This window comes from Ctenocephalides felis, unplaced genomic scaffold, assembly GCF_003426905.1.
Source record: "Ctenocephalides felis isolate EL2017-DRISC unplaced genomic scaffold, ASM342690v1 CF-g0.4_SCAFFOLD_01492, whole genome shotgun sequence".
NCBI lineage: Eukaryota > Metazoa > Arthropoda > Insecta > Siphonaptera > Pulicidae > Ctenocephalides > Ctenocephalides felis.
In genome coordinates, this window is record NW_020537646.1 from 18,269,035 (window position 1) to 18,283,342 (window position 14,308).

At 27.4% G+C, this 14,308-nt stretch overlaps 1 protein-coding gene across 1 annotated transcript; it reads right to left on the reverse strand.

Annotated features, from left to right (window-relative positions):
• Positions 1-2,419: 2,419 nt before the first annotated feature.
• On the reverse strand, positions 2,420-13,583 carry LOC113370954. Its single transcript, XM_026611620.1, has 14 exons — positions 13,495-13,583; positions 12,967-13,166; positions 12,425-12,516; positions 12,032-12,213; positions 11,805-11,965; positions 11,575-11,743; positions 10,414-10,607; positions 9,995-10,124; positions 9,158-9,347; positions 8,335-8,477; positions 8,057-8,224; positions 3,989-4,178; positions 2,718-2,860; positions 2,420-2,509 (listed from the first exon to the last, which is right to left on the reverse strand). The coding sequence occupies exons 1-14, from the start codon at positions 13,513-13,515 to the stop codon at positions 2,420-2,422; spliced, it is 2,073 nt and encodes a 690-aa protein (XP_026467405.1). The 5' UTR covers positions 13,516-13,583.
• Positions 13,584-14,308: the final 725 nt, after the last annotated feature.

A 14,308-nucleotide genomic window follows, 5' to 3' on the forward strand; every position in this document is an offset into this window, starting at 1 on the left:
ATTTCGAATTTTTACAAATCAATCAAAAATATACTTTCTACATATATAAATCTTCAGGATTTATAGATAAAAATACGTTTTCGCAAATTATACGAATTAAATTCGTTTTTCTCTTATAATTAGTTGAGTAAGATGAACCTAATTCCAAAAACTCATACAAGTTGGAGCACAGTAAAAAATTCAGACCCAAAACGCGCCATTGACTTAAGTAAATATTCCAAATCCAATGCCAAACATATGAAGTACAGAAGTCCAGAAATGTTTTCAGCATTTTTATATTAATCATAGAGTGTGTACTCAACCAAGAGCTTGATTTAAATTAAAAAAAGACAAATTCGAGAGAAACGTTTCTAAATTTTTGAAGAGAAAAAATACAGAGGAAGATTATCGTATCAAAAAGCCATATGTCCAAAAATAATTTAGACTGTAAAAATTCTCTTCTACACAATTTCTTGAACAGTTGAGCTTTGAAAATATGCGAAAAAAAAACAAAATCGAAATTGTATTTAATGGGTGTAAGTACCTTCATTTGAAGGACCACCCATGGAAAAAATATGTGGATAAAATTATCATATATTTGCAATGTTCAGGAATAGCCAAGAGTTTTTGTAAGTGTTATGAAAGTTTTTGCATCCATAACATAAATTGTTAAAATCATTTTACGGATTAATTTACAATTGTATTATAAAGACTCCTCCCTTCGTTAAGGAGATGTTTTTAAAAGCAGACTCTTTGAACAAACGACATTCCTTGGCCAGAAGTCCAGATTTGTTCTCAGTTTATATTTAAAAACTAAGAGCCGTTAAGGCTTGGTTCGTATAAAAAAAGACAGTTTTGAGAAAAACGCTCCTAAATTTCCAAAGAACAAGGAAACAGAGGAGAAATATGGTTTCAAAATTTGAACTTTGAGAAATCTTCTTGTACACATGCTCTTGAACAGTTAAACTTTGAAAATATGCAAAAAGAACAAAATCCTTTTTTTTAATTCGAGACCAGAATACCCACTTAAAAGATCAACTCCTTGAAGGAGAGATTCATGTTTTTGCAGAAAATTTGATTTGCTAATTTGATCATTTTTAACGTTTCGTGTTGTCATCATTTTACAATTGGTATTGTAGAAATGCATATGTGAGCCAAAATTGGCTTTTTGTCGACTATTTCTCATGAACGCCCTTTTCTCATAAAGCTCCCATTTGTATAAATTTAAAAGTCCATTATTCGAAATCGACTCAAGATCAAGGGCTAGGGTTTCTTTAGAATTACAGGAATCAGTTTTGTCTTTCTCTAGATTTAATAGAAAGAAGCAAAATTTTTCGTCAACGTTTTTCTTAAATACCTTCAACCAATTTCGAAAATTTTAGGACGTTTTTAGTACAATGTATCTATAATAGTGCTTCTAAAATTAAGGCAATTTTTATTTAGGTGAGTGTTATAAATAAAAATATTTCTTAATAACTTTTACTAATTTTGCCATTTTTGATCTACCTATAATCAGACGCAGCTTTTCCTTCTCTTTACATATCAATTAATAATTGCAAATATAGATTTGCAACATATGGATTGATATCTTATGTTAATTAGAAATTTATTTGAATCAAAATTTGCAATACTCATGTCGTAAATATTTCTACCATAAAATATATATTGCATTCACATCATCTCCTAATATATTTGCATCAAGTTTTCAAGTAAATTAAAGTCTGTAATTAACTATGTTATTTTATAATCAAATGATCATATATAAATAATAACGTTTTCCTCTAATTACTAGGAAGAGAAATGAGACTTCATAAACTATTAGTACATTGCAATTTGTTATGATCGGTAATTAATTTTGGCAATTTGATGAAACATTTATCACAAAAACAGGCTATCATTATTAATTTGAACTGATTATTGCTTAATAATTTGTTATAATTCAATGCCAAGTATTTTGACCAGGTAGTAAGAAGATTCATACTCATTCACCTTTTAATTTTCAGTTCAACACTTTTAATATAAAATGACAAATTATCAGTTTTAATATGAGTAAAGAATTAGAATATGTCACGGGCGTATTGCAATATTTTAAAATTATATTATTCATTGCTTTTATTATAACACATTTTCCATGTAAACCATTCACCTTACAAGTTTTCCGTTCAGCTGATCAGAAACGTGTTAGAGATCTTGGTTAAAAAATTGTTAACGATAGTTTTATTTACTAGATTACTATTATAGAACTAGCTAGTACGTGAAATAATTTCCCGTTCATGTTTCTATTTAACCAGATATTTGTCGCTAATCATATGTTATTTAGATGTTGTCTTACACAGTTCTGTATGGACAACACTTTTACATTAAATTATATGTACTTAAACGACGTTATTATACGTAATAAGAATTTTTGGACAATTACTCAGTAATGTCGGTAATTTCATTAGGCAATAAACTGGTAGAAGAAGTAAAAATTAGTTGGTGATAAAAACATGTGGAAATATGTGTATGGCACTCTATATTGTCCAACAAACTATAAAACAAAAATATAAGCAACTATTATATCTAGTATTAGAACTAGAATTAAACCAATTTCAGAAAGGTTGGCCATATCTAAACAGGCACTAATTGCAATTATTTTCAAACTAAATTATTATTAAACGCCTTATAATAAATTAAAGTTCAATGTCCCCCGCATAGATCATTATTGGAATATAATTGTAATAAAGTTTATTACTTACCAAGGATTCGAAAGTAAAATAATGTGGTGTGCGAATTATTCCTATGCCATAGAAAAAAACTGGAAATTGGGTTAGATAAATGCTATAAGAAATATTGGCAAATGTGCAAAATCCTTGCCAATCCAGAAATTTACCAAACCAGTCTGAAATGGATGATAAAAATATTAAAATTTAAAATAGTTACATTTTGAACTATTGAAATGATTGGAAAGGGGAAATTAGTATCAAATTTTTATTTTGCTTTGCGCATTTTGATAAATGTATAAAATAGCATTGTAAAATGTAGCATGTATAAAATAGCATGAATTGTGATTTTTTTTTATAAACGACTTTTCGTGCTATTTCTCATGTATAATTAGAAATAAATATTGTGTTTGCACAATTTGATTCAAAAACCAGACAAAAGGGTCTTGGGATCTAATTGTGCAAAATACGTATGCTATTTCTCATGTATAATTAGAAATAAATATTGTGTTTGCACAATTTGATCCAAAAACCAGACAAAAGGGTCTTGGGATCTAATTGTGCAAAATACGTATAATTTCAAAATCAATTAGTTTTTTTTTCATATCACTTTTTTTATTCTTTTATCCAGCATCTTCAACATAATAGTATAACTTTCGTTAAAATATTAAATTGAAAATCCTGTCATTTTTCTTCGTCTAGAATTTCAACACTAATATTATTGCTATTATGAAATACAAAATCTAATTAACAGAATTACGAGCCATATATCAAATTGATTTTCGTTTAGAAGGCAATTAAGTATTGTCATTCAAAGTCGGGTAGATATCACTTACTCATATTGCGAAATAAAATGCAATTCAATCAGTCAAACTGATGATATGAAATTTTATCCATTAATATGATGAAGATCATTAGTAAAATCAATAATAAAAAGCAAACATTGCAGAGCTAAGAGAATTCATTGCTTTCTTAAATAAATATTTCGTATATATTCAATTTGGAAATTGAAGATTTATTAATATTAAGTTAAATTCATGAAATACTACAAATGATTCATTAATATATTTGCACTGACTCATTATCAAAATTGCACATTTATTTCCAAAAACTTTTTTTTATCAACTAAATTTGCCTTTTAAATTGATCACATTTTATTCATCAACTTATTTTCTGATATCAAGAATAGTGCCAAAAAAATAAAAATAATACATATGACGTTATGATGCAATTTTAAATCATGAAATTGCATAGTAGTATTAATGTAAAAAGTAGAACTTCAAAGAAAATGATATTATAAAAATTACCTGTTTCACCACAATTAGAAGCTATAATTATCCAAGAAATAAAGACACCAACTGCTATAGGCGAAAATGCACTATAAAATGCAGCATCATATGCTGAATATTTATACTTGGGACTTGCAATTTTATAAGGACCCAGCATTTGAATAATAATGATCAAAACTGCTAAAATCCAGCATAATTTTACTTGACCCTGCAGGATACATATAATTATAATAAATATGGTAAAAAATATTTGTGATTGTTTTAATTTGAAGAAATTCTACTATTCGAGGTTGTACATCATGAGTATATGCAATTTGGACAATCATAAGTATATGCAATTTGGAGATTTCAAAAAAATTGAGAACAAATTTTGTTTGCAATAAGAATAAAACTGTAGAGCTACCTCTAAATAATTAGCAGCTCAATATTTCAGGATATTGAGTAACGTTTGATATAATTTATACAAAATTTTATTGTAGATATTTATAAAATAATTTATTGTCTTATATATTCTTGTAGTTAGTTTTAATATCAATAGTTTAGCGACTAAAAGCTTGGATTTACGTCGCAAATACAAAATTTTGCATAACATTATATGGTATTTTACTTATTTTTCAATTTTTATTCCGTATAATATAACTTTATTATGCACTGTAATATATAAATAAATGAAAAACTTGAAAACTAGAACACTCTATTATTATCAACAGCGGAAAACAACGCGGCTCTGATGTGGCCTCCAGCGTTTTAGAACGGAGAGTGTAGCAAAGTTTTTGTATTTATATAAATCAAAATGATAAATATATTTTAATATATTGTAATAAGCCGTTACTGGTAATTCAGGTTGACAATTTTCAATAGATAGGCTTTTATCTCTATTTGTAATTTCACATGGAATAATCAAATCAAACTTATTTTGAAATAGCATGAGAAAATTGTAATTGATACGTGTATAGTCGCACACATCAATTGTACGATGAAAAAAGTACTATGTACAAATTTTCATTTTTACCACGGAAATTGCATTTGCATAATATTGATATGAAATTTCATTTATTAACTTCCCGTAGGGTAAGTTATTGTAATGGGCCGAAAATCGGAATTGAAAATTTTTACATTTCTCGACGTTTTGAAGGTTTCTGAACGTTTTGGCATACCTCAGAAAAAATGGATGTGTGTGTGTGTGTGTGTGTGTGTGTGTGTGTGTGTATGTATGTGTGGATACAAATTTCCAGTCACGTTTTAGGGCGCACGGATCAACCGATTTGAATGGTTCAAAAAACATTCGATTCCTATTGATTGGGAAAAGAGCTGATTAGTTTTTGGCAAAGGCAGGTTCAGCCGTTTCGGAGATACGGAGCAAAGAGTGCAGAAAATAGAAATCGAATTTTTGAGCGAACGGAGTATCCGATTTGAATGATCTAAAAAACATTGAATTAGTAATGATTGGGAGAAGTGTTTATCAGTTTTTGGCAAAGGCAGGCCCAGCCATTTCGAAGATACGGAGCTAATTATGTAAAAAATGGCAGTTTTTGAGAGAACTAAGCGTCCGATTTAAATGATTCAAAGAACTTTCTGCTTGTCTTAACAAAATATTGATTGATTTTTTTTTTTTTTTTTTTTTTTTTTTTTTTTTTTTTTTTTTTTTTTTTTTTTTTTTTTTTTAGTATTTTGTATATCGAAAATATTTCAGATTTTATTTTTAATTCTGACTATAGTCCTAATATACTTTAGAAATAATTTCAACTCTGCAATTCGGTTTATATAATTCTTATGAATATTAGACAATGTTACAATATTTATAATAATATATTTGAAAACATTCAATATTCCTCGAACATTTCGTTACGGTGCGGGAAGTTCCAGCAATTTGCCTCAAGGCACGATGCCATAATTGCCTCAAGACAGAATTCCACTTACAGCTAGTTTTTATTGAAACTTGGTTTTATGTCCTTAGTTTATATCCAAACTTGCATATCAGTGTACCATAAACGCTTTTAAAATTTTTGAACTTTTAGGAAAATTATAAAAAATTCTTATGAATACTTAAATGTTACAATTTTTTGCTTGTTTCAAAATTTCATAATTTTATAATTTAAACCTCGCAGATATTGTAAGGGGTATGCACCCATTCATAATAATTATAAATAAATATCATAATTGTAACGGTCAGAATACAAACAACGCAGTTACAGTGAATTACTCATATGCTACAACATTGTAAGCTCGAACAATTTGTAAAATATTGTTATCTAGCATTTCCAAGTCACATTGAAGGCGAGCTCATAAAATGGTTTTTCATCAAGTTTCATTTACTTTTCATCAAATTCTGATCAGTTTCTTAGTTGTTGAAGTTATATGTAAAGTGTACAAGAAGTCATAAAATAAACAAAAACAACAAACGTCTTCGTCTGTCTTTGAACTTACAATATATGTAAGATGATTGATGGATTTTCTCAAATCAAATAGCTTCATACTTAGGATTTTTTTAAACTAAGGAAGCTAATGAAAGACCAATTTCAATGAGTCAAAATCTCCAGAAAACTTACGATTTGCTAAAGTAAATTTGTCGATCCTTTACATCTTACATTAAGTGGGTATTTCTTTCAATGTGCATTAAGTAAACAACAATCTGCATCAAGATTGAGTGTTAAACGTATTTGCACTTAATATGCCAATGAAAATTTTGCATAATTCTTAGTAAATACGCATTAACCTTTGTCATATTGATTGTGTATCCACGTTTTATGAAGAAACCAAGGATAACTTCCATGAGATAAGGCGTAGATCTATGACTGGAAAGCATATATGATAGATCTGATGTTTCGGAGAATTTGGAGTTCCTGAAATGGAAATTAATTGATATATGTGAAATATATGCATTTATGAATTTGTATTTATCATCGGAATATAAAATATATATATACGCATTTTAAATAATTTCCTGCATTTTATTTGAGATGAAACCTAACCCTATATAGAGACATCATAATTGTAGTGCTTTTTTAGTATTACAAAGTTCGTGAAAATAATATTCAACTTTTGTTGAAAAAGTTTATTCATCCTAATAAATCAGTTGTAAACTTGCCTAGAGGCAGAATGCCATTTATATCTCGTTAAATTCAATATGATGAAAGTTTATCAAATGCTTGTTTTTATGTGATTTATATATTATTTATATATTATTATTTATATATTAATTGATTATAATAATTGAAGGGTTCTATACTTCTTAGTAGGGAAATACAAATGCATTAATCAAAATTTCAATTTACTTTTCAAATCTATTGATTTATTCTGAATGTAAACTTACTACTTCGATATTATGATTGATTACCAGTAAATGCTTTATTTATGTCTTTACCTGTAAGAACAGGTTTAGTGCATAATATGCAAGCATTTGTGCATAATACAAAAGAAACATTATTTATTGATCATATAAGTTTTATAACAAAAAAGTTGCATAACGTTGCAATAACATTTTTTGTTGTAAACACGTAAAAAATATTGTATTGCACAAGAATTGCAAGCCAAGACAAAATAATGGCGTTGAAAATAGCAGGAATTTTAGTGTAATTATAATATTATTAGTTATTATAATTTAAAAGTAATTTATATTTATTTTTGTTAAAATAATTTTTTTAAATCTGTATAAAATTAATTGTTTTCGTAATGATTGCAATATAAAATAATACACCTTTTAAAATATTCCAAATTCAAACTATTTTTCGTGCATTTTTGTAAAAAAAGTAACGGAAAACAAATTGTTTTAAATCGATCAATATTCTACTTGTACCTTATTTGCTCCTTATTTTAAATAATTGCGATATGAAAAATATTCAAGAAAATTCTAGGCGATGCATGATAAATGAGTAAAGTTAGTGTTTTAATTTTGTACAGTATATTTTAATCTATCATTATTTATATTATATTGGTTACTATTACAATTACATATTTGTTTTATTCATTTTTAAAAAAATATAAATTATTGCTTACATTTTCAGATATAGATCTGAATCACAGAACAAAATACTAATCAGTTTTATTCATCACAATATTTTTTGTAAAATTTTTACTATCACTAACTAATGGAGTTTCACTTATTACTGAATTATTATTTACTAAAGTATGATTTGGTTTTCTTCTTGTAACGTTTTCGAATAATATTTTCCTAATTTCTAAGAATGGATATTCTACTAAAACAGCCATTATCGTTGATGCTGCTACAATTCCTAATAACTCTGTGATATTTATCTAGAAAAAAAATAATAATTAAATAAATAAAATAACTAAACGCTCATAATATTTTTAAATCGAAATAAAAATATATATATTTTCAAACCTATATGATAATGTACACTTACTAGGGCTCCCACAGTGAAATGTTCTGGAGTTCGGATTCGACCAATATTATAGAAAAATACTGGGAATTGTGTGAGATAAATGCCATAGGATAAATTTGTTAATATTTTAAATCCCCTCCAATCCAAAAATCTTCCAAACCAACCTAAAAAATTGTAAATTAACATAAATAAACATAAATTACATTTTTAGCATTTAGAATATGAGCGTTGTAAAATATTTGGTAGACATATTGGTCAGCTTAATTTTATAACAATTTTGCATTAAAAATCAAACAAATGTAAATATTTATACCTGCAATGAAATCAATAATAATGATGAAATAAATTTCCAAAATTATTCATCGATAAGAACGAAGCCAAATTGCAATTGACGTCATGGAATTAAGATGCCTTATAAAACTTTCGACTTTTTATACCAGTTTTTTTATTTTATATAAATTAATTGATATGATTTCTCAGGATATATTCATTATCAAATATTATTAAGGTAAAAATTTAAATAAATTAACACAGATTTGTTCTTATAAAAATTCCCAAAACCCTGCAGATTTAATTGATGCAATTTAGACAGAAAACTTGTAAATAAAATTTCTCAATAAATTTGCAAAAATTTTTAGCTTCATATTGATGATAGCTATATAACTGGTTTTATGGCCAAAATATTACTAGAGTGAGATGCTTCTATGAATAAAACGGTGAGATGCTTCTATGTATAACACACTGAACTTTTGCATTGAGCATTAACAATTTATCTAAAATCAAAATGCATTAAATAATTTTAAGGCAAATAATAAATTATCAATTACTGTATTTTATTAATTACCTGCTCTTCCACAGTTTGTTGCTGAAATTGTCCAGGCAATAAAAGCCCCGAAAGTCAGTGGAGCAAAAGCGCTGTACAGGGCTGCATCTTGGGCCGAATAGGCGTAGTGTTGATCTGCTATTTGATAAGGCCCTATCATCGGTATCAACATTACCACCACTGCTATGAACCAGCAATATTTAATTTGAGTCTAAAAAAATAAAGGTAATTGAAATAGTTTTTATTGAATCTGGGGTTGACTTATCTTTAGAATATTAATTGCCTTAATATCTTTTTATGTTAGCATTAAGATAACATTTAGAGTTACTCAATTTAAAATGCATTATTCTTTCTGCATCTCACGGCTCGATTTCATTGCAAACAAGTATTCACATATGATTGCTAAGTATCACCTCGGAACGCATAATGTCTCTGTACAATTTATGATAAAAATCTTTTTCTGACGTGAGTTTGAAAGTTCTTTTATTCGACATGTGAATAATTTACGTAATTTATGCTAAGTGCTAAAAATGTGCATTGAATTGCAATCAGCAACGTAATAAAGATTTTTTTTTAAATTCTGAAAAAAAAAATTTTATAATAAAACCGCTTTTCATAGACTTATATATATATTTCACTGTGGTCAGTTTGAGCACGAAATCTACCATCATGCTAAGTTACATCAAAATCCCAGATGAACAAAGAAAAGGTACTCCTTGTGAGACATATTTTAAAGAATTAGCTTTGGTTATGATAAATCCGAATGTGTTTCAAATATTCATATGATATGAGCATGGATGTACAAGATAAGCATGCAAATTTCTTAGCATATATGTCACTTCAAATCATATTATTAACCTTTGTGATGTTGAGTCGATTGTATCCACGCCTGATTAGGTATCCAAGGACAACTCCAGCCAGATATGGGGTTGCACGATGATCAGGCAGTGTATATGATAAATCTGAGGTCTCAGAGAACTTTGAATTCCTGGAAATTAAATGATAATGGAATCACATTTTATATAAAACCGCAATATTTGATTGGCTGCATTTAATGCTTGTGAAAGCACAAACAACGACAAAATGATTTAGATAAATTGAATATGGGATAATTTCTACTATGTTAAGAGAATAAGGTCATTGGCATGATAGATCGTTGGCATATACATTTTTATTAAATTGATTTCTTGACATAGATTATTAATATGCATTAGTTGAATAAATTATCACGTACTAATTATTATATTATCTAATTATCTATTAATTTTTATACTTACGGCATACCAAAGTAGGTCATAGGTGCCAAACGATTTTGCAATGTCACCACATAGCGTAAAACAGTAGATAAAATTGCGATTATACATGTTATCAAAAGCGCCTTTTTTGGCCATTTCCATACTGCCCATATCAATGGAGGTGTTGCCAAAAATAATTGCATATCTGTACCTAGCTGATGAGTATGGGCCAGACACTAAAATCGGAAGTATTGAATTGATGATAACTGGAGATACCAATTGGTAAAATGCAAATATTATGATGATAATTGATAAATTACATATACGTGTGATGATAAAAATTATTATAAAATAAATAATTATACAAATACCAGGACAATTACCATCTTACCATCTTACTTTTTTCTGGTATAAGGGAACTGATGGTCATTGATGATGAATGATATATAATATTATATTTTATTCATCTATGGTAATAATATGGTTTCTCAAAAAATATATATTAAAAATTTCTTAATAACATAAATATAGTTTTAATTTTTATGCATTATTGAGTTTGTTTAAGATTTCATAAATATTTCTCACAACTAATATGTGAACATAAAAGCTCAGATGTAGAACGTTACAGTCAGGCGCTTTCTTGTCTTAATTAAAAATGTTGAAGTAAAATTATTAAAAAAATCAACTAATGAAGAAATTAGTTAAATATTCTTCATTTGCAATATAAGTTGTTTCCTAAAATTAATAGTTTTCTAGACATATGTGTAGGTTTTTGTCATGAATTAGAGCATTTTGTAGCAAAATGTGCAGTCGTCGGAAATAATTTTCACAGATTTGGTTAACATTACAAGTCATTTTTGACTTAAAGTGCAATTTAAATAAATATAGTGATTGATTTTAGTAATCTTATATTAAATAAATATAGAGAATGGTGTAGTGATCTTTATACGGGGTGCACCATTTATATGTGGTCAATGGAAATGTTGAATAACTTGAACAACTTTCAATTAATTTTGACTAGGAAAAATTGAAAGACTTTAAATTTGATAATAAAAATAAGTTTACCAAAATTCATTGAAAATTGTTCAAGTTATTCAACATTACCATTGACCACATATAAATGGCGCACCCTGTATCAGTAGCAAAATTCAAGAGTAAAAATAACAAAATTATTGCAAATTGCGATAAGTTAATAAAACTTACTATATTATTGAATCCCATATAATTTTGTATGAAAAGTAAGTTTTTCCACATATTATCTTTGCAAAGTTCAGCATGCTGTCTGATCAACAAATTCCACTGTGGTCCAGAATCCAAATCTGGCATTATATACGTACAAAACAGCATAATGGCAAGTAAATTTGGAATAATCCTAAAAAAAATAATTTTACTGATGAACAAATTTAATTATTAATATTTATTTCATATCTTACCTAAATAATCTTGATATAACTCTGTTGGCTATAGGAATTTTTCCCTTGTTGATCAAATCTCCTGTGAGAGCATGAGCATTTAGTAAACCACTGATCAACAAAAAGGAATCAGTATGGTACATCCCTGTTCTTCCAATAACGGTCCATGGTCTTCCTAACGACTTTTATATAATAAAAATGATTGTAATAAATTGTGTTCTTAAGGTAAAATTATTAAAATTACTTACCTCTGCCATTCCTGTTCGATTTGAGTAAGGTTGATGCAAAAGAGCTATTGCTTTGTGGATGAATATGAGACAAATGGTGTTGAAACATCTTAAACCATTGACAGCTTTTACTGCATTTTTGGATTCAGTGGGTTTGAATACTTTGTTTATATTTCTTTGCAGTGAAAATGCTAATAGTAGTCCTAGAAAAAATAATTCATATATTTCCAATACGTCGAAAAAAAAAATAATGAAAATTGTTAGTTATTGTACACTATTTAGTATGACTATCTTGAAAAGACGATATTATAATTTTTAAAACAAATATTAATGAAAGATTATAAAAAACGGTGTATTATTTTAAAGTTGCTAAAATATTATTATAATGTATTTTTAGCATTATCAAATAGTTACTTTTGAAAGTGCTGTGTTCTTCTTCCTCCAAATAGTCACCATCAATCAAAGTACTCAAAATTGTCATCAATATTATACTGCCAAAAAAGCAACTGCAACAAATAACATAATTTAGTAATAAGCTATATAATTTATTAGATCGATTCTGACGCATAACAGACCAATGTTATGGCAAGGCTATGTTATGAAAAACTTTTTTTACTAATTTGTTCAATATATTAACAAAAGTCATGTAGTTTCTGTGCAGTCAGGCATTTTTCTTAGGTTGTCAGATTAAAAACCTAACCTAGAAACGGCACAAATGTCAAAAACACAAATCTTAGATAACATGGTTTTTCTGACCCAGCTTCATAACATATAAGTGATGGTGCACTTTATGTGTAAAATGCCTGAATGCACAGCGAATACATGAAACTCTGACAAATATCAGTAGCATAATATATACAAGTTGGAGCATAACATAGCCTTGCCATAACATTGGACAGTTGTGTGGTAGAATCGGGCCAATATTATGATATATCTTCTATATTATTTTTTCTCACTATGCAAATATTCTTCCAGGTGTCATTTCTCCCTGATTTGGTTGGATTTCTGTAGAACACTGTTGTTCTTGGACTCTAATATTGGTAGCAAATCCTTTGAAAACTTTCTTCAGTTCATTTTCTAAATCTTTGGCAGAACAAGATGATGGCATGCACACTGCCCAGTCTATTGTCGTAAACCGTGGAAAAATCATAGGTGACTATAATAAAATTTTGATTTATTATTTCAATTGACAACAACAACTAAATTACATAATTTATACCAGGCATTGGTATAGATATATTAGAATTATATTTTTACTTGAAAATATAATTCTAAACACGATTTTAAGATTTAAAAATAGTCTTGCTTATAGAAATATCCTCACTACAAAAAGAATGGACAATCACTGGGTTGTCTTCTACTAATAAGAGGTTGAACAAATATATCACTCATGGCTAATGATAGTTATGATTGCTTCTGGTGTTAGTAGAAGATCAAATTAAAAAAATTATATCAAAAACAGTTATACTATTTATTTAACTTACATCATCCATATCACTGATCATAAAATTTTTGGCATGGATTAGCCAGTCCAACTCTGGGTACAATTGCTTATTAAATCGTACATCCAACTCTGCTAAGCAATATTTTCCTCTAATAAATGATTCATCTTTTCTTATTGTTGATGCTATTCCTATACATTGGTCGAAATCTCCGAATTGTTTGATATTTCCTCTTAAAATTCCAGAAGGCAATTTAGCAGATGAATCGAACACTAGAATTCAATAATATAAATACAAAAATCGTTTTTTCATATGTTTTCTTTGTTGGAAATAGTGGCTATGAAAAGTAATTGATTCTTTTAGGAAACATCTAATTGAATAATGTGTAAATGTCTAACGTGAAAAATTATATTGTTATGACAAGACGTTAATCTAATTCATTTCGTAATATAATAAAAATTATAATGCTAATTGAATCAGCATTAAAAAATATAATAATAAATAACCCGAGTACTCTACTTTAACAAAATATTTTAAATCCCATTTCTCCAAAATATATGATACAATCTATTGAAATAGCTTTTCTTCTCTAGTTGTAAGAAAATATTTATAATTTGGAAATAAATATTTGAATATCAATTTGCAAAATTTCTTTCAACTTTGAACTTTTTTATGAAACTTGTGAAAAACTATCTTTAAATTATATATTAATTAGCAAAATTTCATAATACTTTTTAATTTAATATCTTTTGGGATTTATTGGCACAATGAATAAAAATATTTAAATTATATGATATTTTTATGATATTTATTATATCCTTCAATTAACACTTGTTTTTAATCTTAAATAGCTCTT